The following is a 23869-nucleotide window of genomic DNA, read 5'->3' on the forward strand; positions in this document are numbered from 1 at the left end:
CTCCTTTCGGCCTCTCTGTCTCTCTCCAACTCAGTACCGCTCTCTTCCTCTCTCGCTTTCCCTGCGGCTATCTCTTCTTCTCTCTCTGCTTGTCTGCCTACATTTTCCTGTTTCTCGGCCTCGCTGCCTAACTTTCCTTTTCTTCTCTTTTTGCCTCTGTCGCTGCCTCTGATCTCGTTTTTCGTCTCGCTTCATATTTTTTTTAGTCTCGGCTTCATCTCTTAGAGCGCATCTGAAGAGATGAATCTGGCAGAGCCCTGTTTCTTTCTCTCTACTCGGCCGGACTTTCCTGCGACGCCCAAAATGCGGGACTTTACGCGGTTCTCTGGATTTTGACTTCCACACGTGGTTTAGAGACTCACACGGCGCGCCTCAAGGCATTTCGCGTCAAGTCGGAGACCTGACTAGGCAGGTGTCTTCGTCTTGAGAAAAAGTCGCGTGAGTTTCGTGGAGACAGAAAAAACATTAAGAAGAGAGCTTCGCTGCGAGCTCCGTTCGAACGCTGACCCTCCCCCCCCCCCCTCCCCAAGGCAAATATCCGGTGTCCGTAGCAGCAGAGCGGGTGAGTATGCGAACCGCAGCGTTTCAGAGAACGAAGAAGGAAACTGAGGGACGAGACGACTTGGAGAACTAGGAGAAGCGAGAGAAAACCACAATATCCGCAAGAGCTGTTCTGCTTCTTTTCTCTTTATCGAGCTCGCTCTCCTGTCTCCCTACACAGGCTGCTTGTCAAGTGTCTTCGCCGTCGCTGTCTCCGCACCCAGCGAAGGAACAGCCTTCACCCTTGAAGCCTTTCACCCTCCTGAGCGAAGTATGCGGTTTGTAACGGACAGAGACTCTGAAATTTTACGTTGCTTCTCTGGAGAAGGAAACGCTTCTTGCTACCGACCCTGAAGTCGGCAGGACGACGACGGTCTTCGCACATCGGTGTGAGAGCGCATGCGAATCGGACAAGACATGCGCGGGACAGACGGCGATCTGTTTTTTCAAGCGAGGACACAGAAAGTGACTGCACATCTACAGAGATTCCTTTTTGTCTCTGCCTTGCGAAAAGGAAGGTGTCTCTGTGCTTCTGTGTGGAGCAGCTGCTTCCCTCTTTCGCACCGATCGAACAGAAAACAGCCACGAGGAAGCCGACCGGCCGCCGAAAGTCTTGCGTCATTTTCTACTTCGCTTCGTCTCTCCTTTCTCTCCTCCGACGTGCGGTCTCTCCTGTCTCTCCTGTCTCTCCTGTCTCTGTCGGCGTCCTCTCTGCTGCGAGTCGTCCTCGTGACCTCCGAGGCGCGAGGCGAGAGAACCGAAGAGGATTCCTGCACACAGAGACAAACACTGTGAAGCGAGGGCAGCGACGGCCCTCTCGAGGCGCGTCTCGCGGGGAAACGAAAATGCTGGAGGCGAGGAACGCGTCGAGAGCCGACGCGGCGCGGGGACCGCTGCGCGGGACGCAGGGCGACGAACAGACGGCAGAGCGAAAGGAGACAGAGAGAGCGCGCGCTCAAGAAAACGCGGATACCTTCAACACGAGGAGCGCGAAGATGTCCGAGACCGTGGTGAATATGAGAGAGAAGGAGGGGAGAGAGAAAGGGGAGCAGAAAGAGAAGAAAGGTCAGGTCGCCGAAGAAAAGAAGGAGCGAAGAAGCGAGAGAGAGAGACCGAAAGAGAAAGACCTCAAATCGCTGTTTGACAGCACCGACTCGGATTGTCTCACCTCCCTCGAAACAGCGAAGCGGGCACTGCCAAAAGTGGAGAAGAAACAAATGACCATTCTTTCCTTCTTCTCACGGCCTTCGTCTTCATCGGCTTCTTCTTCACCGCCTTCTTCTTCACCGCCTTCTTCCTTCTCCTCGTCTTCTTCTGCATCTTCGCCTTCTCTCCTCTTCCGGGTGCCGTCTGCTCTGTCGCGAGCCGCGTCGTCCACGCACACAACTGAGAAGCGGCCGACAGGGCCTGTCGACGAGAAGGAAGAGAAGAAGCTTCTGAAGAGACGCCGCGTCTGCGCCAGCGAAGAGACCGACGCGTTGCAGGGATGCGCTCGATCCTTTCTCGCGGGCATGAGGGAAGCTCCTCGAGCAGGTAGCGCTTCCGAGGCGAATTCCAAAGGAGAAATGTCCAGAGATGCAAACGTCGATTCCCTTCATACTCCGCGCCTTGTTGAAGAACACCGGAAACGTCGACGAACTCGTCTCATACAGGAACATCGAGCCCACAACTCATCCTCCTCTTCCTCTTCGTCCTCTTCTTCCTCCTCTTCCTCTTCTTCCTCCTCTTCGTCTAGTGAGAAGATCGAACTGTCTCCAGTTGGACTGTCAGATTTGCCGGAAGAACTGCTTCAGCAAATTCTCGACTGCTGTCCTAAGGAGTGTCTCCTGGGTGAGGGACTCACACGGTTTCTCCGTTTTTTTCTGTTGCTTCTCCTCTTTTCACCGTCGCCTGTTGCCTCTGTATTCCCCGCGCTCTGTGTCTCTCCGCTACCTCCTCACGGCCGGACTCCTCTTTCTCTTTCGCGCGAGTTCTCAGGTCCTGCGTCTCCTCGCGTTCTCTTGCGGATGCCGTTGCGACATCAGAGAGGCATTGAACAGCGCTTCCAGAGCCTTGCTCGTTCAGACGCGTCTGTGGTCGGGACTCTGGGGAAATCTGCTTCCCCCTGTGCTTCGTCGCTGCCCTTGCCTGTTTCATGCTGTGTGTCTTGCGGCCAAAAAGCGGAGGCAGAACGGATCTGAAAAAGGGAGACTGGACGCGTTCGTTTAAAACGCAGAAGGAAGACACAGCTCCTTTCCCTGTGTGAAAGGGGACAGAGCCAGACGCTTCCCTTGTCCGTACCATACGTGGACTGCGGCTTGCAGGCTCGCTGTGCGGTACAGACACTCGGTGGCTGTTCCGGGGGGAACGGGGGGGGGCCGCATGTCGGGCGTTTTTCGATCTTTCTCGCTGTCGCTGGATCTCGAGGTTTTTTCGCGAGTTTTCCTGTGTTTCTCAGTCTCTCATGCACTTGCGGCGGCTGTGCGTCGAAGACGGCGCGTCCTGCGTCTGACGCCTCTCCAGTGTACGGAGCCCAGAGCTGAGCAGTTTCTCTCTGCCATTAGGAGGTAAGGTCCGCTTTGCCTCTTTTCTTTCTCCCCCGTTTTTCCCCGTCGCGCTCTCTGTCCAATTTGCTCTCTCTTCTCATGTTTGGCTTGCGGCGTTCTCACCTCTCTCTCGTCTCTCCCTCTTCTCCCGCTCCCCTCTCTCCTCGTGCTCTTCCGTCTCCGTTTTCTTCCCCTCTCCTTCCTTTTTTCGCTCTCGCGTCTCTCTTCTCTCTCCTCTCGCTGAGGAGCAGGTACGCTTCGGCCCTTGCGTGGACGCGGTTCCTCGTTGCATGCGCTGTGTAGGTGAGTTTTTTCGATGCCGCGGTGTTTCCCTTGCTCTCCGCGGCTCTTCATTTGCAGCCTGGCTCTCTGGCGCAGCGCGACGTTTGCAAATACGTTTTCTCTTCTCTCTCCGCGCCTTCTCCCGCGTTTTCCGCTGGCCTGTGGCTGTTTCTTTTCTTTCTTTCTCACCTCTCTGAAGACTCAAGACCTCTCTTCGCTCCCCTGATGGCGCGGTGTGCATCTCGTCGCTCTCCTCTGTCTTCGCGCTTCTCCGCAGTTTATCTGTCTCTCCCCTTTCGTTCGCTTTCTGAGTCTCCTCTGACCCTCCGCTCCCTTTCAGTTCTTCGCTCTGCTCTTCGCTGTCTCCTCTAGCGCTCCTCTACTTTTCTTCGCCGGTTCGGTTTCCTTTTCCAGCTATCCGCAGCTGCGCCTGTTGGAGATCGTCAACGCGCCTTGGCTCTCTGCTCGCTTTATTGAGAATTGGGCAAACAGCAAAAGTTCCTACTTTCCTCAGCGCCTGGAGGTTTTCGTCCTCCGCAAATGTCCACGCCTCACCAGCCGTCTCGCGCGGGTCTTAACTACCAGGTGATCATTTCTTCAAAAACAAAACCAAAACGATCCTCCAAATCTCTCTCCTAGGGTGCACGCGTCCCTACGCACTGAAGATACCCTTTAACATCATACGAGTATTTATATATATATATATATATATATACGTTCATTCTCACGGATATCTGGATGTAGCTGTGTGTGTATGGATGTAGCTACTCGTATGTATTTTGATATGTCGATGTCGATGTACACAAACATGGGTGTAGATCTCGATACATGTAAGGGGACGCATGTAATGCGAGCCTTATATATTCAAAGAAATTTGGACCGAAAGCCATGCGAAATGCGCGTTTTATTTTTAGGTTTGTGTAGAGTCTTTATGTAGATAGTTATCTATGTCTTCTAGTATACAGAAAAACGTCTATGGCTCTCTATGGGTCGGGACTTCGTGAATCGAGATTCAGATGGGTGGGGGGATTCAGCGAGTCCGAAAACGCGATCTGCATCTGACCGCGCGTCTCTCCTCAAAGGACCTTGCTCAAGAGGCTCTATGCCGACCTACAAAAAGCGGTGGCAGGCCGGAACAGCGTCGGCTCATATGCGGTCGGCGCCCAAGCCTGTGTGCTCTGCGAAAGATGACTGTGAGGGGAAGCGGATTTAGCTCTCGATGGCGGGTGTATGCCTAGCGAGACAGACCCGTGCATGTGACGTCTGTCGCCGTTGCAGAGAAAGAAAATGTTTCCCTGTCTTCTGCTGCGAAGGATCAGTTTGCATGCGGCTTCGTTTCGCTCTTCACCGCCTCCCTTCGATGCGTCTTCTCTCTTCTTCATTCGTCGTTCTTTCGTTTTCCTCTTGCGTACTGTGTCTCGTCTTTCCTGCTGTCTTTTCTCTTGTCTCTTTCCTTTCTGCTGAGTCGGTTGTTCACTGTTTTCTCTCTCCCCTTCTGCATCTCACCTCGCTCTCTGTTCTTCTCTCTCATGTTCTTTCTCCTGTTCTTGTCTTTTCTCTCTGTGATTCCTGTTCCTCCATTCTTTCATCTGGCGTCCCCGCTTGCCGTTCTGTCTGTCGTTCTTTCGCTTTCACACCATAGCCTTTTCTCCTTTCGCTTCTCTCTCTGTTTTCTTTAATTTGCTTTCTTCTATTTCGCTGGCACTCAGACTGCGTCGTCTTCGGGCCATCGATCTGCAAGACAATTCCTCTCTCGACTATACTTCTGTTGTTTACCTCCGAACGCTGCCCTTCTTGGAGGTGAGAGAGCAGCCGAGAAACCAAGAGCGAAACAGAGAGAGCTACTGTTTGCTTCAAATTCAAGAGGGTCTCCTCGCGCGAGAGCCACAAACCACAGCGCGTCGCAGGAGACGCCTCTCAACACTCTCTCCCCTGTCCTCTTCTACGCGAAGTAGACGTCAAACGAATCGCCTACAGAAAGACTCCGGTGCATTGAGACTCACAGTCATGGTGTATACATATATACATATATATATATATATAGATTTAGATCTATTACATTGTGTTTTTCGATGTAAATTGATGTATGTGTGTTCGTGTATAATCATACAGAGACCTATGTGCATCTATACATATTCATATGTGTGCCTGTTTATGTATATTTGTGTATAATATATATATATATATACATAGATATATGAGAAGTAGGTAGTTGTATGCGTGTGATATTCATCTGGGGAGGCGCATGTTTTTCTCCTTCGTTCTCGCCTTCTACGCCTTACCGAGTGGATCTGCGAGATCCGAATGAAAGCTCAACGAAAAGTACATGTGCAGACACACGCATGCAAACATTTATGTCTACGTAATAACGCCAGCGACAAAGCGAGTCGTGTCTCTCTCGTCCCCTCATTCTCATCATTTGAAAATATATATATATATATATATATACATATGAGTGTCTGTGTCCACATGCATATGTCTATGCCAATATTTGCTTTATTGGCCCTGTGATATTTTGATGGCTCAGCGAGTCGCCTTGGGTGTGAGTCCGAGCAACACCCGGGGGACGTCGGCGCATTGCAATCTCACTCTCTGTGCTCTTCTGGGACCTCCCTCTTCGTCTCCAACTTTGCTACCGTCGTCCACCTCAAGCGTTCTTTCTTCGTCTTCTTCCTCGAGCCTCGCTTGCTCGAGTGCTTCGTCTTCGGTTTGTCCGTCAACCTCTACTTCTCCCCCGTCGTGTCTGCCTTCTCCCAATTCGACTCCTGTCTCTTCTTCTTCCTCTTCTCCGCGTTCTCCTCCCTCGTCTCTTCGCTGGAGTGGGGAGAAGGGAGAGGGGAGAGAGGGGGAGGAAAACGAGAAGCGCGGCTCTGGCTCTGCTCTTCCTCGCAGTAAGGACGAGGCCGGTGCAGGCCAAGCGGTGCGCGAGCAGCGAGGCGAGACTCGGGCCGTAGACCTGCTGGAGAAGGCGCAGAAGCAGAAGCAAGACCAGACTGCTGGATCCTCTTCGCCGCCTCTCAAGCTTCTCTCTCTCGCCAGATGCGCCGCTCTCTCGTCTCTCGCCCCGCTGATAAACGTCGCGTCCACGCTCGTCCGTGTTCCACTCTGAACTCACACCTCGACGCTTCGTCAAAAGATTTCTCTCCCTACTCCAAGTCGAGACGCCTGCACTCATCCATGGAGACAAACGTAGCCGCGCAACGCAGAACCACGAGCTCACCTGTACCTCGGCGGCATCGAAGTCTCCGCCTGTCACTGACTCCATCTCGACAACATTTTCACACATATATATATATATATATATATATATGTATATAAAAGTATTTGTTGATATATATATATATATCCATCTACCCGATTTGCCTGTGCACTTTATATGCAGACCTATATATATTCATATATATATATATATATACATATATACATATATATATATATATATATAAATATATATATATACATATATACATATATATATATATATATAAATATATATATAGATATATACATATATTTATACATATATTTATAAATTATGCATGTGTAGATTTGCATGTAAAAATTGCGTGTTGGGGGCTCCTTTTATGTTTCAGGAGTTTTTGGATCTTCGCGGGTGCTGCGCGCTGGACGACTCGAGCGCCGCCGTCCTGGCTTCGCTGGCGAATCTCCAAGTTCTTGTTCTTTCGGGTACACATCTCTTTTCTCTTCCGTCTTCCGTATCTTGTTTCTCTCTTCACTCTCCTCGTTTGTCCTGTCCTTCACCGGGTGCGTCCTCTTTCTTGTGTCTCGTTTTCCTGTTTTGCCTCTGCTCTTTTCTGTCTGCCGGGTCTCTGTTCTCTCTCGTTTCATGTCTCTCTTCGCCGCTGCGTGTCTCTCTTTCTCGCTCCTCACGTCTGTCTGTGTCAGTTCGTTCAACTGGTTTGTCAGTTTTCCTTCTGTCTTTTCTCGACTGGCTTCCCTTTCCACCCTGCCTGTCGCTCTCTGCGTCTCGCCTCTTCCACCTCTCTCGCTTCTCCTTCTCTGTTGTCGTTTCCTTTCTGTCAGACACGGGAGTGACGTCGACGACGGTGGCTGCAGTGGCCGAGAACTGTCGCAGGTTGGAGATGCTGGACGTCAGCCGAATTTCGCGGTTTTCCAAAGAAGCGGCGCTGCTTCTTCCTCTCCACCTGCTGCGACTCACGCGCCTCAAACTCACGAAAAACAGGTCGAAACATGCGAAGCGAAAGTCGCTGTGTCGATCACTTGCTGGAGCATGTGATGAAAAGCCGGTGGATGCATGCACAGTGGAATGTCCCCAGCCAACGAATAAGGAACTCGCACTTGTGCATTGGAGAGGCGCATCCGTTTGAGAAGCGAAATCAGGTTTCTAAGAAAGCTTCTGGGCGCGCTCACTGCCGGGGATTGCACTTGGAACCGTCACTGTCTTCAGCAGAACGCACCGCCATACGCAGCAGATGGATGCGATCCCTCTGGGTGCTCGTATCGCTCGCGTTCCTGACTTGCCTCTCCAGCCTCCGAGAAGGAACAGGCACTCCTCGGTGGCTGAGGCAGAAGCCTCGTGTGTGTCTGTGTGTCTGTTGGCGAGGCCTCACAGAGTAGCCTCAGCCTTTCAACTCAGGAGGTTTGTATCGGGCGTTGCTTTGTAAGTCTGCGCGCAAGCTTCACAGGGCGGCGCACTTCAGGCCTGTGTGCTTCGCGGGGGTCTACGTGCCAGCCTCCGTCTGCGTTCGTCCGGTTTCTCGCCTCCGTCAAGCGGTTTTTCCTTCTTCTTTGTCTTTTCCAGCGCTGTAGACGACGAAGTTGTTCGGGACTGCCTGTCTCGCCTCAAGCGTCTCGCCCTCCTCGACGTCTCCCACTGCTGGCGCGTGACGTCCGGATTCTGTGTGCCGCCGCTTCCTCAGAATCCAGACGGTGCGTTGGTCTTTGCGAAAACGACTTGGAAAAGTCTGAACTCTCCCCGATTCGCAGTGTGAATGTGACTCGGCTTCGTCCCTTCAAACAGTGCTGTGTCCGCTGGCTTTCAGACACTCTTGCGGTTGTGAATTCGTCAGCAACGCCTCCTCCTCTCTGCTGTTGCACGCTCCGTCGTTTGCCCTGTAGGTCTCTCTGCTCTACGCATGCGTCTTTCCATCGCTTCTCGCCTTCTCTGTGCCGTTTCTGCTCTGCTGCCTCGCTCTGCATCTTTTTTCTGTGTCTCTGGGTGTGTGTATCCCTCCGTCCGGAGTCTCTTTCTCTCGCGCTTTGCCTCCCTCTCGCTTTTGGTTTCCTTTCCTTCTCTCGGGTGTCTCGGCTCTCCTCACCGACTCTCTGAAGGCGTGTTTTGGACTCTCGTTGTCTGCGTTCGTTCTCTCTGTTCGAATCGCCTTTGACGCCGGTAAATGTCAATCAAACTTGCAGCTTTTAGGTGTGCGATGAAAACGCTTTGGAAGACGAGGCTAAGACACATGGACCAAGGAACTTAATAGACCGGAGGATACTACTGATACCAGGAACAACAAGTCCTCCAGTCAACCAATCAGGAGCCTCGGGATTTAGAACCATCAAGATATGCTGATCATTTGTACAGAGACAATTTCTACTTACGAAATGGTAATTACACTACATGCTGTAGCTATGGTGTGCATGTTCTTAATGCCCTTGCAGGCATGTCTCTGAGGCGACTCGGTCTCTTTGGATGTAACGTGGAGAGGCAGAGAGTGCAGGACGCCTTGAGAGACGCAGGCGCCGCGAAAGTCCAGCTGTCGCTCCATCACGTAAGAGACCGTGACAAAGTATCGAAAGAGAAAAGAGTCTGCAGCGGCCCCGGTGGTCAGCCCCCGAGAAAAAATCCCTTGAAAACTGCTTTTGAAAACGATTTCGGTTTGTCTCTCTTATCTCCGAACAGCGACGACAAAGCGTTCGGCTTCTTGAGCAGGTCTCCCCAGCACTCGAGTCCAACGCGTCGTGGTGTTTGATCCCTTTGTAAATGCCAAAGTTGTTTGCGCATGCGGGCGCCCCCTTCAGGAGTTGCCGATGTTCGACCTGCCTTGCGTCTACTCCAACCTCCCCAACCTCGACCTCCGCTGTCGAACGTTCATCGAAGGATGCTAAACGCGTTCCGTTCTTCAAACAATTTCCGAAGCGACACTCAAAGGTTTCAGAGAAAACTCAAACAAGAAAGAAGCAAATCCACATGCAGCCGCATGCAGCCGTGCTTCCGGCGATATATATATATATATATATATATATCGAGGCATACATTTTTGTGAATGTGTACTTTTGCATGTGCATCCGTGTATTCATGTCTCTGCATATACGTAGATAGAGATATAGATATATATATGGCTATAGATATGCGAATTTGTGTTTATGTCTTCATATATATGTTCCAAGTGCATCTGTTTCAACGTGGATGTGTACATGTAGACTGCCGCATCTGCATGCGCCTCGCGTTTTACAGCTGCGTAGGAACATGCATGTGAGGAGGCATCCACTTTTATAAGAAGGCCAAGGGGGTCGTCTTGTCTTTGCAGAACAACCGTTTAGAAACGCAGCCGAGTGCGAGACTGAAGAAAGAAGGCGAGGAAGAAAGGCTGGATTTTCTTGAATCCAAGCGCGCATGCGTCACGAAAGTCTCTGTTCTTCGTATGCAAGTCTTGTCGGACGTTTATGCACTTTGAGAAGAGGGAGGAGGTCACTTTTGCATGCAGCGTATCTCCTCTTGCTCGCGAAACGCGAGGGTCGACCGGCACAGCGTCGTCCTCCCCGGCGCGCTTGCTTCACTTTCCGGAAATGCCTTTTTTTGCTTTCTGCATGCATCTCCGAAACGTTTGGCGGCCTCGGCGGGGACTTAAGAAACTCTCTTCTCTGACTCGTCACGGTCTCCAAAAGACAGAGGGCATTTCCTTCTCGCCCTCGCGCAAGACAATACCGCAGAGTCTCTCTCTCACCCCTCAGGCTCCTTAAAACAAACAATGATGTTCGCAGAGACATATACATATATATACATATACATATATATACATATATATATATATATATAGATAGATAGATAGATACATACATACATACATATATATGTATATATAAATATATAGATATATAGATATATACATGTATGCATGTATACATAGAGAGAGAGGTGGAATTCTACAAAGAAGACCTCTCTGATCTGTTGTTGCTTGAACCTAGGGAAGTGAGCAAGCGGTTTCAGAGCAAAGACGCTGGTGCCTGCGCAAATGTTCGAAACGTCGGTGCCGTTTGCACGGCCTTCGCGAGCGAAAACGGAAAAAGGAACTTCTGTCATGTCCCTGAAGTCACGGAGGTCATCTCCATATGTAGGCTTTGAGAATCGCAGAGGCCTGAGAAGCTGCTTGCCGCTTTACGGCTGACGGAAGTCGCGACCAGGCTGCAAGTGGAGAGGATCTCCCTGGGGAAGAGTTCGATGCGTGCGTTTTCTCTTTTTTTTTCTCTGCCTGACACGCAAGCCAGAAGGGAGAGCTCTGAACTCCTGACTCCTCCTTTCTTCCATCCGCTTCTCTGTCGGATGCCCGCTGGATGTCAACTGGCGTCGAGCCTTGTCTCTGCATGCAGTTTCCACGATCCTCCCGGTTTCCTGGCTTCTCGGGTGCTCCTTGGACTGCGCGTTGTGAAGGAACAGGACTCCTCGCGAACGGGCGATTGCTTCTTCCCTCTTTGTCACCGCCGTTCTCTGCGGTTGCTTTCCTGTTTGCCTCTCCTGCTTTCGTTTCGCTTGGTGCATGCTTGGGTGAAGAAGGCGGCGCGCGAACGCCCGCGTTCTGCGGTCGCTCTGCGGCTAGTTGAGGCGGGGTGAGGTGTATGGACACCCCACTGTGGCCGCCGCTCTCTGGTTGACCTCCCGAGGCCTCTGGTTCCTCTTTGTGTGTATCGTACGACGGCTCAGCAGAGGAAACTGGAGGATGAAAGGACAGAAGGGACGAAGAAGAAGGAAAGGAGGAAGAAGCAGATGCAGGAAAGGAGGAAGAAGCAGATGCAGGAAAGGAGGGAGAAGCAGACGAAAGAGAGGAGGAAGAAGCAGGACCGGAAATACATACAGAACGGGCAGCAGAGGAAGAATGCAACTCTGGAGAATCAGAGGCACGAAGCCAAGCGGAAGAGGAAGAGGGAGGCTCGAACGACGTTGGGGAAGACGAGAAAGACGCGGTGTGCGAAGACGCGAAGGAGGATTTGGAAGATGAAGAAGGAACGGCCAGAAAGGCGGCGTGGAGAGGTGAAGAAAGCGAACACACTCGAGAAGTTTTCGCTCGAATGTGGGCGTGGAGCGGAGCTGCCGGAGGGGGTTGGGAGGCGACCGGAGGCAGAGAAAAAGACTGGAAAGCGGCGGATGGCCCGGGAGGACCTTCTCGACTGGCAGGGAGATACGCAGTTGCAGAGTCAAGAAAAGAAGTCGAAGAAACGAAAGGGGACTGCCAAGGTCTTGTCAGCATGCAGGGCGTCGTCAGGATCTTCGTAGAAAACTCATGAGAGGCGCCCCAGCCGCGGCGAGAGTGCGAGAACCAAGAAGCGGAGTCCCAAGCCGGCAAGTAAGGAGGACAGAGAGAGAGAGGAGAAGGACAGAGAGAGAGAGGAGACGTCGTCTGGCGGTTCGTGGGTAGGGAAGAAGACGAACTCGGTAAGGCAGGTGTGCTAGGAGCTCCTCCGGAACTCAACGTGGAACTGGGCGAAGACAAAGAAGAGGCAGAAGAAGATGGAGGAGAACGCGCAGGAAGCGAGGCACTGGGCGACCTTCGAGGCTGCGGCAAACGCGCGTCTGAACAGGGAGCTGGAGGACGGCCGGCGTGGTGAGGAGTGCTCCGAGGCGACGGGGATTTCTTTGGAGGTGTGTCTGTCTTCCGGTCGATCCGAGGTTGGTCTGCGTCGTTCTCATGGTCTGGAAGAAGTTCCGGGAAGCGCCGCGGTGTCCTGATCGCATCCGCCGACGTCCGCGCTGAGGAGGCGGCGCTGTGGATGCGACGGCCGGCGCTGCTGTCCTCGGACGTGCAGACGCCCCCCCGACGGAGCGACCGCGCCATGCTGGAGGTTTTGGGCGACTCCTGCGTTCGATTTGGGTTGCCCTGTGGCCGACAAACGGCCGTCTGGGGACTCCGCGAGGCTGGAGGCGGCAGCGGAGGAAGCGCAGACACTGAGGACTTGGACAAAGGCAAACGGAGACACGACGAAGATGCAAAAGAGCAGAGCGAAGACGCGGCAGGCGGCGAAAGAGCCGTGGAAGAGGGGGGAGAGGCCCGGAGTCCTTGGGAGTCTCTACGCGAAGCAGCAGATCCAGGAGAAGGAGCAGCCCAAGAAGACGATGGGGAAGCAGAGGAGAAACAGGAAGGAGGACCAGGCGCGAAGACAGCAGAAGGTGTAGCGGAAGACGCAGAGGAGGGAAAAACCGAGAGCGAAAACTCCACAGACTGCTCACGAGGGGAGGACGCGTCTGGGCGAAGTATTGGGCAAGAGGAAGACGGGAAGTTACAGCCAGGCAACTCAGACCGAAGTCGACCGGCGCTGGGTATTTCGTCTCGGCTCAAAGGAGAACGGTTTGAGGGAGGAACATGCACGGTCTCTTGAAATCCATGGAGATCTCTGGAACGACTGTGTGTGTGTTGAAGAAGATATTGCTGGCGTTCTTCTTCGAGCTGCTTCAATTCTTCTTCCAAGGCGCTCTTCTGTCTGTACAGCGCAGCCTTGAGTGCCTCCTTCCACAGCTCGTCTTCGCTTGTTCCTCGTTCACGAGTGGGCTCTGACGTCTCTCTCTGCGTTGCTCTTCTTTGGTGAGTTTCGTCTCTCGTCGCGTTCTCTCCTCGCCGCGCATGGCTTCTCTCTTGGATTTCTTGCCGCCTTCCCACAGCCGCCCTCTCTCTCCATCGGTTTTCTGTTTTCTCCCGTGGGTGCATGCCCTCCGCGTCCGTTCTTGTCTCTCTCTCTTCGGTTCGCCTTTCTTCTTCGTCTCCTTCTCTTCCGCTGTGTCCTCTCGGCTCTCCCTCTTCGTCTCCTTTTTCTCCGTCTTCGTCTTCTCCTGCCTTTGTTTCTCTTCCTCTTTGGCTTTCTCCCCCGCCTCCTTCGCCGCCTCTCCCGTCTCCTTCTCTCCGCTCTCTGTCTGTGCATTCGCTGTCTGTAGGTTCCTCGTGCCTCGGCGTCTCGGCGGCAGTGGTGACCGTCTGAAAGTCGACGGGGCCGCCGCCAGCTTGCAACGACGGTGGAAGTTCGTATTCACCAACAGAGAATTTCGTCGGATCTGCGACCTCGTCTCTTCTTCGCTGTCGGTCCTCGGCATCTCTCCTCTTTCTGTCCTCTCTGTCGCAACCTCGTCTGTTGCCATGTCCCTCCTTCTGCACCGCCTCTTTCGGCGCCTCCACTCGGGAGGGGGCACACGAGTCGGCCGCCTTCAGCGTCCCCAGCCAGCTGGGCGCCGCGTGAGGCTCTGCATGCGCGAGCGAAGGACAGGCCGGGCGCGCGTACCAGCAAATCGATGCGATTTCTTTCGCGTTTCTCGCGATTTCTGCATCGCCGGGCAGCGACGATGCCTGAGGCCAACGCGGGACGCCTGAGCGCTTAGCGACCTCGAATCGGTCGAACCCCCAGCTCGCGCTGAGGTCGCTTTCCAGGAACGAAACGGCGGAGGCACAGTCACGAGGCGAAGACCACAGACCTGCGGCGAGGGACCGACCTGGAGAGTCAAAAAGACGAAAACTCGAGGAAGATCCGAAAGAAGAGAACGACGGGGAAGAAGTAGGAAAACGTTGAGTCTCTGACCATGCGGATGGAGGCAGTGGACGACGAGGACGCGAGAAAGAAGAGGAAGACGGAACTGCTGCGCGGGGGCGAGACGTGGAAGACGGGGGAGAAATCTGAGTGGCAAAAACTCGCCGTTGAGCGCATGAATGCGACAGCGAGTCCGATGCATGCGACAGGGGACAACCGGAAGGAAAGGAAAGAGACTCGCGTCTTGGTGAAGGTTTTCCCTGCCTTTTGGACGAACCGGGAGGGGCTCCGCTGCTCCTGCCGAGCTCCCTGCCGGGTGTCTGGACAGCTGAAACGTCTTCTGGAAACCGTCCACAGTCGCACTGTCTCTTGTTCGCACCCTCTCTGAAGCCTCCACCGTCGTCAGCGGAGAATCGAACTCGACCGCTGCGTGTCGTCGCCTCCAAACCACAGGGGAAATCAAGAGGCAATTGCGAAGCAGAGGCAACAGAGCCAGAAGCGGAGAAAGGACCCTCAGAAGATGAAGGAACAGGAGAAGCGGAAAGCCAACTGGAAGACGTCAGACGTCGTGGCGTCGACTCATTGGCTTCGGCAGACGCACATGCCTGTATAGCGGCTTCCATAGCAGCGAAAAAAGGTTTCAGAGCGTCTCGAATCGTTGTGCTTTTTCTCAGAACAGGCGACTGCGAGGAGCGAGAGCTGCACTGGAATAGGGTGTTCTCTGGCTCCTCCGACCGTCTGCGTCCTCGATTTCGAGCAGCCTTGTCTCTCCTCGCCTCTTCCGCTTCTTTGTGTGGTTCGTCTGTCCTTGGGCGCCTCTCCACACAAAGAGGGCGGCGGAGAGGGTGACCGGCGCTTCGTGGAGAGAACGAAATGTCTGTACAGACACTCGAATCGGGGGGAGATCTGCGGTGCGTCCCCTCGCTCTCTGAGTCTAGTGTCCTAGGCTGTCTTGTTTCTTCTCTCTCGTATCCATCTTTCCTCCCATGTCCTTCACGGTGTCCTTCGTCAGTCCGCGCCGATTCGGGGTAGTGCGCGTTCTCGTTCTCTCGGAGTCCCTGCCTGACTTTTGCGCGTGGGCAAGAGGTCGGAGGAGAAACTTGTCCACCCTCCTGCGTGTAGGTTCCGCCTTCACCGGTGTTCCGTTTCTGCTCTCCTGCCTCTTCGCCGCGTTGCGTTCGTGATTCCGTTCCGTCATCCCTTCTGGCGAGGTCTTTCTCCTTCTCTCCGCGTTCTTCTCTCTGTTCGTCTTGGTGTGTGCCTGCCTCCCCACGATTGGGCGCACTGCGGTGTCTAGACACTGTTTCCGCGGCCTCGGCGCCGCGTCCAGACAACTGCGACGGGGGCGCCGCGCGAAGGCGACCTCCTTTTCGACGGTTCAGACGAGAAACTGACTCGTGCTTCGATAACCCACAAAGCTCCGACACGAGAAGGAGACTTGTTTGGGCTTCCCACAGCAGTTGGCGAACGAGCTGCTCTTGCTCCTTCGCCGGATCCAGGGAGGGACGCGGTGCTCTGAGTCTCGAGCCGTCGCTGTCATGTCCGTTCTCTCTTTCGCTGTCTCCCCCTTGCTCTCTGTCTCCCCCTTGCTCTCTGTCTCCCCCTTGCTCTCTGTCTCCTTGTCCGGCGTCTTGCCTGCACTCCCGTCTCATCTTCCCAACAACGATTTCCTCAATGCCTGGTCCCCCAAACTCTTTCTCTGGTCCTTGTGTCTCTCTCTCCTTCGCTAGAGAACTGCCAGCAAGCTTCCGTACTCCTTGCCTGCCCACAGGCGTTGCCGGTGTACGTACACCCGAACCGCCTGAGGCCCCCGTGAGCTGAGGCGCGCTCTCGTCTCCGAACGAGGGCAAACGGGAACCGCCTGAAAGCACTTGGGAGGAGGAACAAGATGGGCCGAAAGAAGAAGGAGAACAAGCTGTCGAAGAAGACGAAGAACTCCGGTAGGGCGAAAAGGCTCTTCGCTGCATGCGACAGCCGACGCCAGCAGCGGGTGTCGCTCCGCGACGTCCCAGAGAGTATACAGGCTTCGCTGTGGCAGAGTCCGCAAGGCTCGCAGCCAGTGACGAAGAAGAAGGCAAGTCAGAGGAGACAATGGGAACAGAGGGAGACGCAGACAAACAGGCTGCGGAACGACAAGCGCACTGAGAACGTAAGACAGTGTCGCAGCAACAAGAGACAAGTCTCCCTCCTTTCTTAACAAATGCACCAGTGACTGGCGGCTCCAGAGCACTCTTCAATTCACATGCGGAGTCTCTCGGGTACACAGAAACAACTGGCGCGGTGTTTATCCCTGGGGCAACATTCGACGAAGAAGAAGAGGAAGAACAGGAGCAGGCGGCAGACGAAGAAGAAGAAGAGGAAGAACAGGAGCAGGCGGCAGACGAAGAAGAAGAAGAGGAAGAACAGGAGCGGAAAGAAGACGAAGAGGCAGCCGAGGCGGACGAGGAAGGAGACAAAGAGGAAGCATGTGACTCTTGATGGAAATGAGTTTTACAGGATTCAGGTGCTCTGTGGGGAGAAGAAAGAGCGGCCGAGCAGGCGCAGCTCTGGCAGAAAGGAGACCCTGATAGCGTTGTCGAGTGGAAGGCAGAGAGAGCGGCGTTCCTCGAGATACCTGCGGAACGCTCCATATGTAACTTTTTTTCTGAAACTCCAAACAGGGGTTCTTTTCTCGTGGATTCTGCTGCCTCAGCAAGGGTGTCTGGACAACCGCTGCGGCGGGTGTTGTCCCTGTTGCACTGTCCATCGCTGTGTTTCGGACGCCAAGAGTCTGCTGCGTTTGTCTGCGCTCCGACGCAGGCAGAAGACGAACAAGGAAACTTGGAGACTGGAGCAACGCATGGTGCATATGGTGCTGCAGCGCTTGCATTTGCTCCTTTCCTCTCTGACAGGTCTCCCGCTGTGATCGGGTGCTCGCTCCTTGAACAGAGACCGTAGGAAGACCCGGAAGCTGTGACGCCGGCGTCTCCTGTCTGCGTGACTTCCGCCCCAGTTGTCACTGTTTCGTTTTTTTCTCCCTTGGCAGACATGCTCTGCGCTTCGCTGAGTTCTTTTCGTTTTTTGAGTTCTTCTGGGTCGTCGGCGGGGTGCGGCTCGTCTCTTCCTTCCTCGTCCAGAGGCCTCCCCACCTCGACCGTTATGGGACTTCTCTCCGGCTCCGGTGCTTCCGCGTTTTCCTCCATTTCCTTCTGCTCGCAAGTCCGAGACCATGTCGCCTGCACTTGCGTCTCTCCCGCCTTCCGCCTGCATCTCGTTTTCACTCTTGGCGCGCCTCTTCCTTCCCCGGCGTCGCTCGCGCGACGGTGTACAGACACCGGAGGGCCTTCGCGAGCAGCGAGAGGTGCTGCCTCTCTTGCGTTGCCTGCATGCATGTCGCCAGTTGCATCTCCGGCTGAGGGAGACAGCTGGGGAAGCCTGGAAGGGCAGGAACCGACAGGAGGTGTGGCGGCCGCATGGGTGGAGACCCGCGGAGCGGCAGCGCGGCGAGAAGATCGGGTATCCGCGGCTTGGAGGACAGAAGTCGTACAGATCCCAGGAGAAGCGCAAGAACGACCAGGGAAAGGCGAAAGACAGTTTTGCTCTTCTTTTTCGCCCCTCTCTTCCTTCTCTTTCTTCTCCGTCTTCTGTTCATTGTCTTCCTTCTCTTTCTTCTCTTTCTTCTCCTTCTTCTGTTCGTTGTCTTTCTTCTCTTTCTTCTCCTTCTTCTGATCGTTGTCTTTCTTCTCTTTCTTCTCTTTCTTCTCCTTCTTCTGTTCGTTGTCTGTCTTCTCTTTCTTCTCCTTCTTCTGATCGTTGTCTTTCTTCTCTTTCTTCTCCTTCTTCTGATCGTTGTCTTTCTTCTCTTTCTTCTCCTTCTTCTGTTCGTTGTCTTTCTTCTCTTTCTTCTCCTTCTTCTGATCGTTGTCTTTCTTCTCTTTCTTCTCCTTCTTCTGATCGTTGTCTTTCTTCCTCGCCCGTTCAGTGAAGTCCAGCCTTTCGCTGTGCACTTTCCTCGTCTCTCTTTCTGAAGAGGTTAGTCTCCTTCCAGGCAGCTTCGGGGTTGTCTCGCCTGCCACTGTTCGAGTGTCGCGTGTGAATGTCGAATCGACGACTTCTCCCTCTCTCGTCTTCCTCCTTTTTTCCATTCCAGTGTGCTCTCCCTCCCTGTCTGCAGTGAGAGGCGCCTTCCCCTCAGCAGCGTTTCCTTCGCCTCTCTCTCGATGTGGGGTCTCAGAAAGGCAGTGAATCGGAGAAAACGAGAAAGCAGAGAAGGAGAGAGAGGGGGACAGCGCCGGCCCACCAAGGCTCTCTCGGCCGTTTGGGGCTTTCGCTCGCGGTGCCCATGCGGCCTTCTCGCAGACTGTAGGATTCGTTGCCTCTCTCGTTTCGCTTGGATTCACCGCGTCTGGGGTAGGCTTGGTCCTTCTCGTTGCTCCGTCGTGTGTCTTCTCGACTCGGGCGTCTCGCCGGCTACTCAGAGACAGGCGTCTCGGCGACGGAGACGTCCTAGGTCTCTCTGGCACTTCTTGCCTGTATGTGTTTGACCGTTTTTCTCCACCTTTTCTGAAATTCTTCTCTCTGTCTTTGTTGTCCGCTCCCCGACTCGGCGCAAGCCTTCCAGCCACGGGACTCGGCGCCGCTTGCGGTTGGCCTTGTCGCGCGTTTTGCGTGCTTTCCTGTTTTCTCCTGTCCCCCGCTGCCCCTGATCTCGACTTCTTCGTACCCGCAGTGTTTCGTATTCGCGGCCTCTCCGCCCCGGTAGACGCGCCCTTGGCACTGTTTTCCGTCCTGGTTTCTCTTCGCCGCAGACTCAGGCTGTGACTCTCGGGAGAAGAGGCAGTCCAGTGATGAGAAGTGGGGAGACCCAAGAGGATTGCTGTTCGCGTTAGAGGACTCGGTACAGGTGTCTCCCCGGTTCGAATGGGGTGTACATACGGAGCCGAACTGGCGCGGCCTTTTCGTGTTCGTCGAGCACCGCCATGTTTTTCTTTCGCTCGTGACGGAGAGGTCCCGCCGCAGTCTTGGTGTCTTCCGCGACCTGAAGAACTGCCAAAAAGGCTCCATCGTTTGCTCCCTTTCTTTCGAGTTCTCCCTCGTCTCAGACTGCATGCTTCCTCTCCTTCCCGCTCACTCGCTTCTGTCCAGGAGATACTGTCGCTACTGCTGAGGGCGAAGAACGTCGCGTCTGAGCTCTGTGGCAAGAAATCGGGGAACGAGAAGCGCGCTGGAAGGAAGTCTGCGGCTGTCTCTTTCTGGGGTGTCTCTTCCGCTTTCGCCCCGTCTCCAGTTCCTCTTTCGAAGAGCTCCAAGGCTCCCCACCCTTCCCGCCATTTCTCTCGTTCTTCGAAAGGTTTCCAGAGTGACTCTGAGGAAATCAGGGAGCGGGTGCCATATGGTCCGAACCGGGGCTCGCGACCCCACTCCAGCGATCCAGGGCATGCTGGCGGACGCTTTTGCAGCAGCGAGGAGCGGAGAGAAGAAACCGGTTTGTTTTTCCATGTGTCACTGCGCTCGCGTTTGAGATCCTTGTCGGTTCTGCCGCCCTCGGCAAGTCGTTGCTCTTCACGGCTGGCAGTGGTATATTCACCGCAGCTTCCAGATGCGTGTTTCAGGGTGCGGGACCCGCTGTCTCTGGAGTGCGCCTCAGGGGCGGCTGTCGAACTGGTCTTTGTGGGATCTTTTTCAGCTGACGCAGGCAATTCCACGTAGTGACGAGAAACGTCCTGAGTGCTCCAAAGGGGAGTCTTGCGGTCACAGAACGTCCTATTTTTAACGCTTCTTTCTCGGGGCCAAGATGCGCTGCCTCTTTTCAGGAGAGAGCGAACACGATCGAGTTGCGGCAAACACCAGGCTGGCAATGTGCGTGCTGCTACTGTGAGTGGAGACTCTGGCTCTCGCGGTTGAACAAAGCCAATCGACTCTGCCATAGCGCGCGGTTTACGTACACTGCCTTTGGCGTTCTCACGAGCGGTTTCCGCCGCTGCCTGAAAGAACGACTGGGGTGACCCCAGTGGGTTAGAAGACGGAAAGTGGGCCATGGACACGGATGCATCTTTTTAGTGAACTCAAGGAAGAAAAAGCAATTGATAACTGGGTCTTTTGAACAGGCTGATGTCTGCCGTTTACGGGAAGCGCTGCGGGTTTCGTGACGGGGAACATGCTCTCATGAACAGAATTAAAGGCCTTGTGAATCTGCCCGAGCACATGTGGAAGGACTCTGGAGGTCTTCATCCGCATACGACTCCTGACCAACACCGGAACAGTTGTGGTATGGTAAGAAAGGCTACGATCGCCATGGCCCAAAACACAATCGGTCTGCGACTAGGCAGTTGCGCGCATATTCGAACTTGCCACTGCATATATATATATATATATGTATATATATATATATATATATATCGGCATTCAAGCCAACTAGTTCTTTGTAGATAAACGGAAAGGGTTGCCGGTAGTAGTTACAGCGGTTTGTAGCCGAGATATTCTTCAAAGAGAAAGCGATAGGTGCTGTCTTGAACACGTGCTGACACATCGCATGGAAAAGGGGATTCCAGTGTGTGTCTCATGCATTCACCATCTAGTGGGGGGAGCCGTTTCTCTGCCTGCGTCCTCTTCGTCTGTAGCCAAGCTCAACATAAGGGACAAAGTGTTTTCAAATTTTTACTTCGCTGCGTCGTTCAACAATCACCCAAATTAGCCCATCGAGCGATAGAGTGCATCTTACGGAGACATCCATGTCTTTCCACAACTGCTTGTTAGGGTGTGCAAGCGTTCTACTGCACCCTGTTGTACAGAGAGACCGTAGAACAAAACCTCTTCCGGCGGCTTTTTTGAAACAACCGTTCGGCACGAACTCCTTTGTGAGGAGCGCGCTTGCCTTCTGACAACAGTGTTTCTTAATTGAACCCCGCGGTATTCAAACGCCATAGACCATCCGCTGTGGTTGCTTCACGCAGCGACACGATATCTTCAGCACTCGAACTGATGACGAAAACTGAAGGATAAGTCTGAGGCCACAGATAACCTGCGGTTGGATGAGTGTAACGGGTTCGATTCTCCACTAATATGCTCCACTTTTGTTGCAAGTACCTTTAAAAACCGGAAGAGTTGCCAGAGCTAAAAATGCCTGTTTGCACGCGCATGCCCAAGCCTGACTAGTTCATACTAGAGAAGTGGTAACGTCAACGGCACCACGGAAGCCAATGTTTCGGTGAGGCGCCAGCCAATGTATTGGTTACAGAGCACCGATAAGGCAAGATATAAAAATAGGTTCAAACAAGGCCACCTAAAAGAGGCTCCAGTTAAGACGTAGTGGCAAACCGTCGGGGCTGGGCGGCCCCGCAAATTAATTGCACGGTGAACATGCGGGTAGCACACTGAAGAAAAACGTTTGCACAGGGCAACGTTTCCATTTCATTCAGGGAGCTCGATGCTACCTTTTAGTTTCGTTCAGGATCGACGATCCGAAATGCTAGCTTTTTGAGGGTATCTGATTCAAATCGTACCCTCCAGCTGTATCCCTGATCACGACAGCGTTCGCGGAGGGGATACCTGCTCTTGGGATCTCTCAGTGGCTTCTGAAATTTTTCTAGTTTTTCCGTTGCTGCATCGTTTGTTCGGAAATTTCGGCACCAGTTTTATTACCAAGCCGTGCAACAGGCAACAACACAAAAAATGCGCCAGAGCCCTCGAGGACAGGCACTGGTATATGTTCGATTCGTTGGACAGACGTTTGTAGCTCATTCCCAGACAATGCCGACATGGGTACATCCGCTGGGTGACTTTCGTCTGCGAAACGTGTACGAGCACATTCGTTTCTTACAGAGAGCATGGACCGATGAGGTGGCCTAAGCTGCGATTTATAGCTCAAGAAAGTCTAAACCGTAGTCAAAGCTTTCTCTTCTAGATTCTGTGTGATGCACTTTCAAACGGAAGAGTCAAAATCTGTTTCACTCACTTTCCATAAACCCGGTTGCCTGCTTTATGCCATCTCGTGTACATGTCAACTGGTGTCCTGCTGCTTTTAAAAGGACACGGTAACGCAAAACACACACGAGAAGTATTTGAACGCATTCGCCCCTCAGCACAATTAGGCTGCAACCGACTCGAAATGCACAGATAGACGGCGACCAAATAACAGAAAAAGGAAAACCAGTCATTGTCTGGTGCCAGCAGCATCATCGCACGCCAGACCCATGTTGACAGTCACACTGGCAGAAACCCAACGCACAAATTTCTTCGTTTGTACGCAGCCCTTTCATTTGAAACCATCGAGGCTAGAACGGCTGTATAACGTAATTATATCTGGGGAACTCTGCTGCGTTGTTTGGTATAGCTTCGGGATGCCGTGAGAGGTATAAGCACAGCAGAAACTCGATTAAGATTCAGGAGAACAGTTGGTCCATCCGTGTTCGCAATCTGCCTCCGTACAACGAACTAGTCGATGTGCAAAGCATTCGTGGTGGTTCACCGGAGAATATGTATGATGTGCAAAGCATTCGTGGTGGTTCACCGGAGAATATGTATGCACATGAGCGTCATAATCTACCATCTTCCATTCAGAAGTGAAATGTGTCTGCCCATGACCCGAACGGTTTCTCTCTGGTGCTGAAGGGGCGGTGTTAGGTGCTTCACCATCTCTCATGAAAGTAGACACGATGCAGCAGACCCGAAAGATCGTTCAATCTCGTGTCGCCATCTAGTCAAGTTCCGCAGAAGAGAAGTGGCCCAGTGTCTCGGCGCCTTGCAAGTTCTGATATGTTTGACAGGAGCGCGGCCACTTGTATCATGCACGACTTAGAAAACGAATCGGTTAGTTGTAAGCAGACAAAACTTGCATCCAGCAGGCAACTTGGTTCACTCCAAAGGTACAAAGCTGGAAACCATGTTACACACAATCCTTTGTACCTTTCACATATTCGTTCGTTTAACGAGTTTGGAAGCTGAACTACTCAGGTACATCCGCAAACATAAATACCTGCACACACAGTTGCTACAATTTGTCAAACAGGTTCCCTATACCTACGTCCGTCTTCAAAGCCAAACACGCTGGAAACGTTGACCCGTAAAAAAGCACCATTACCGATTGTACATGTCAGGTTTGTTTGTGTACGCTTTTGTAGGACGTGTGCATCCAGCATTGTTCTTTTTGCAGTTAGCTGCTGAAAACTGAAGTGAGTGCCTCTTTCTCTCTGAACTAAGGAAAACGCGGAAGTTATCGGCGCCAAGTTTGCTATCGCAGGTGCTGTAGTCAGAGAGCGCTCTCCCGCCAAATTCCCCTGAACAGCGACTCCGCGCGTATTCTGTTTTTGGCGGCTTCGCTCAAAACCGACCGTGGCGATCAAAGGAATAAACAAGTTTTCTGGTTATAGAAAAACAAAACTTTCTTGTAAATTCTGCCGTTCTCTGAGGCAGAGTTCCAGGCGCTGTCTCTGGTCTTTGACACGGGATTCCCCCGCATTCCACGTGATGATCAACGAGCGAAAATTCATGTCTTAAAGCTTTCCACTGGTTACCGTGTGGCCTTTGTGTGAGTTGCACCGTCACGCAAGCCTACGCGTTGGCCACTCATCGCACGTTTGCGTTCACACGTTTTATTAGAAATACAGACCTTGGAAAGGTCCAACGCAGCTAATCCGCTAATGAACGTGATGTGCAAGAAAAGCGGAAATGCTCTTGCGCGAACATGTGGTTTGCTAAAGGTTTTTGTCAAATATCTACCAACTCTGTTTTCTTCAGTGTCTCTCATGGCGGTGTTCCATCAGTGGCAAGAGTGTGCTTTAAAGGAGGAACGAAAAAGGTTCTCTCGTTCTCAAGTTGAATGTGTTTGAACTGGGCTG

General features: G+C 53.1%; 2 protein-coding genes across 2 annotated transcripts; one reads left to right on the forward strand and one right to left on the reverse strand.

Annotated features, from left to right (window-relative positions):
• The first annotated feature begins 897 nt into the window (after nt 1-897).
• Nucleotides 898-10117, forward strand: TGME49_313200 (leucine rich repeat-containing protein). Its single transcript, XM_018782751.1, has 10 exons — nt 898-2370; nt 2978-3086; nt 3762-3932; nt 5057-5147; nt 5875-6438; nt 6941-7034; nt 7392-7551; nt 8131-8258; nt 8991-9100; nt 9351-10117. The coding sequence occupies exons 1-10, from the start codon at nt 1386-1388 to the stop codon at nt 9435-9437; spliced, it is 2499 nt and encodes an 832-aa protein (XP_018635442.1). The 5' UTR covers nt 898-1385; the 3' UTR covers nt 9438-10117.
• A 534-nt stretch (nt 10118-10651) lies between these two features.
• Nucleotides 10652-19960, reverse strand: TGME49_313210 (hypothetical protein; the record flags this gene model as incomplete). Its single annotated transcript, XM_018782752.1, has 1 exon — nt 10652-19960. The coding sequence occupies one exon, from the start codon at nt 19958-19960 to the stop codon at nt 10652-10654; it is 9309 nt and encodes a 3102-aa protein (XP_018635441.1).
• Nucleotides 19961-23869: the final 3909 nt, after the last annotated feature.

This window comes from Toxoplasma gondii, chromosome XI (assembly GCF_000006565.2).
Source record: "Toxoplasma gondii ME49 chromosome XI, whole genome shotgun sequence".
NCBI lineage: Eukaryota > Apicomplexa > Conoidasida > Eucoccidiorida > Sarcocystidae > Toxoplasma > Toxoplasma gondii.

What these genes read in the sequence shown, in the direction of transcription:
- TGME49_313200 (XM_018782751.1), top strand. Translation starts at nt 1,386, where the DNA reads ATGCTGGAGGCGAGGAACGCGTCGAGAGCCGACGCGGCGCGGGGACCG. An exon ending in GAACGCTGCCCTTCTTGGAG is followed by an intron (nt 5,148 to 5,874) that starts GTGAGAGAGCAG and finishes TTGATGGCTCAG; the next exon opens with CGAGTCGCCTTGGGTGTGAG. An exon ending in CTCAAACTCACGAAAAACAG is followed by an intron (nt 7,552 to 8,130) that starts GTCGAAACATGC and finishes TGTCTTTTCCAG; the next exon opens with CGCTGTAGACGACGAAGTTG.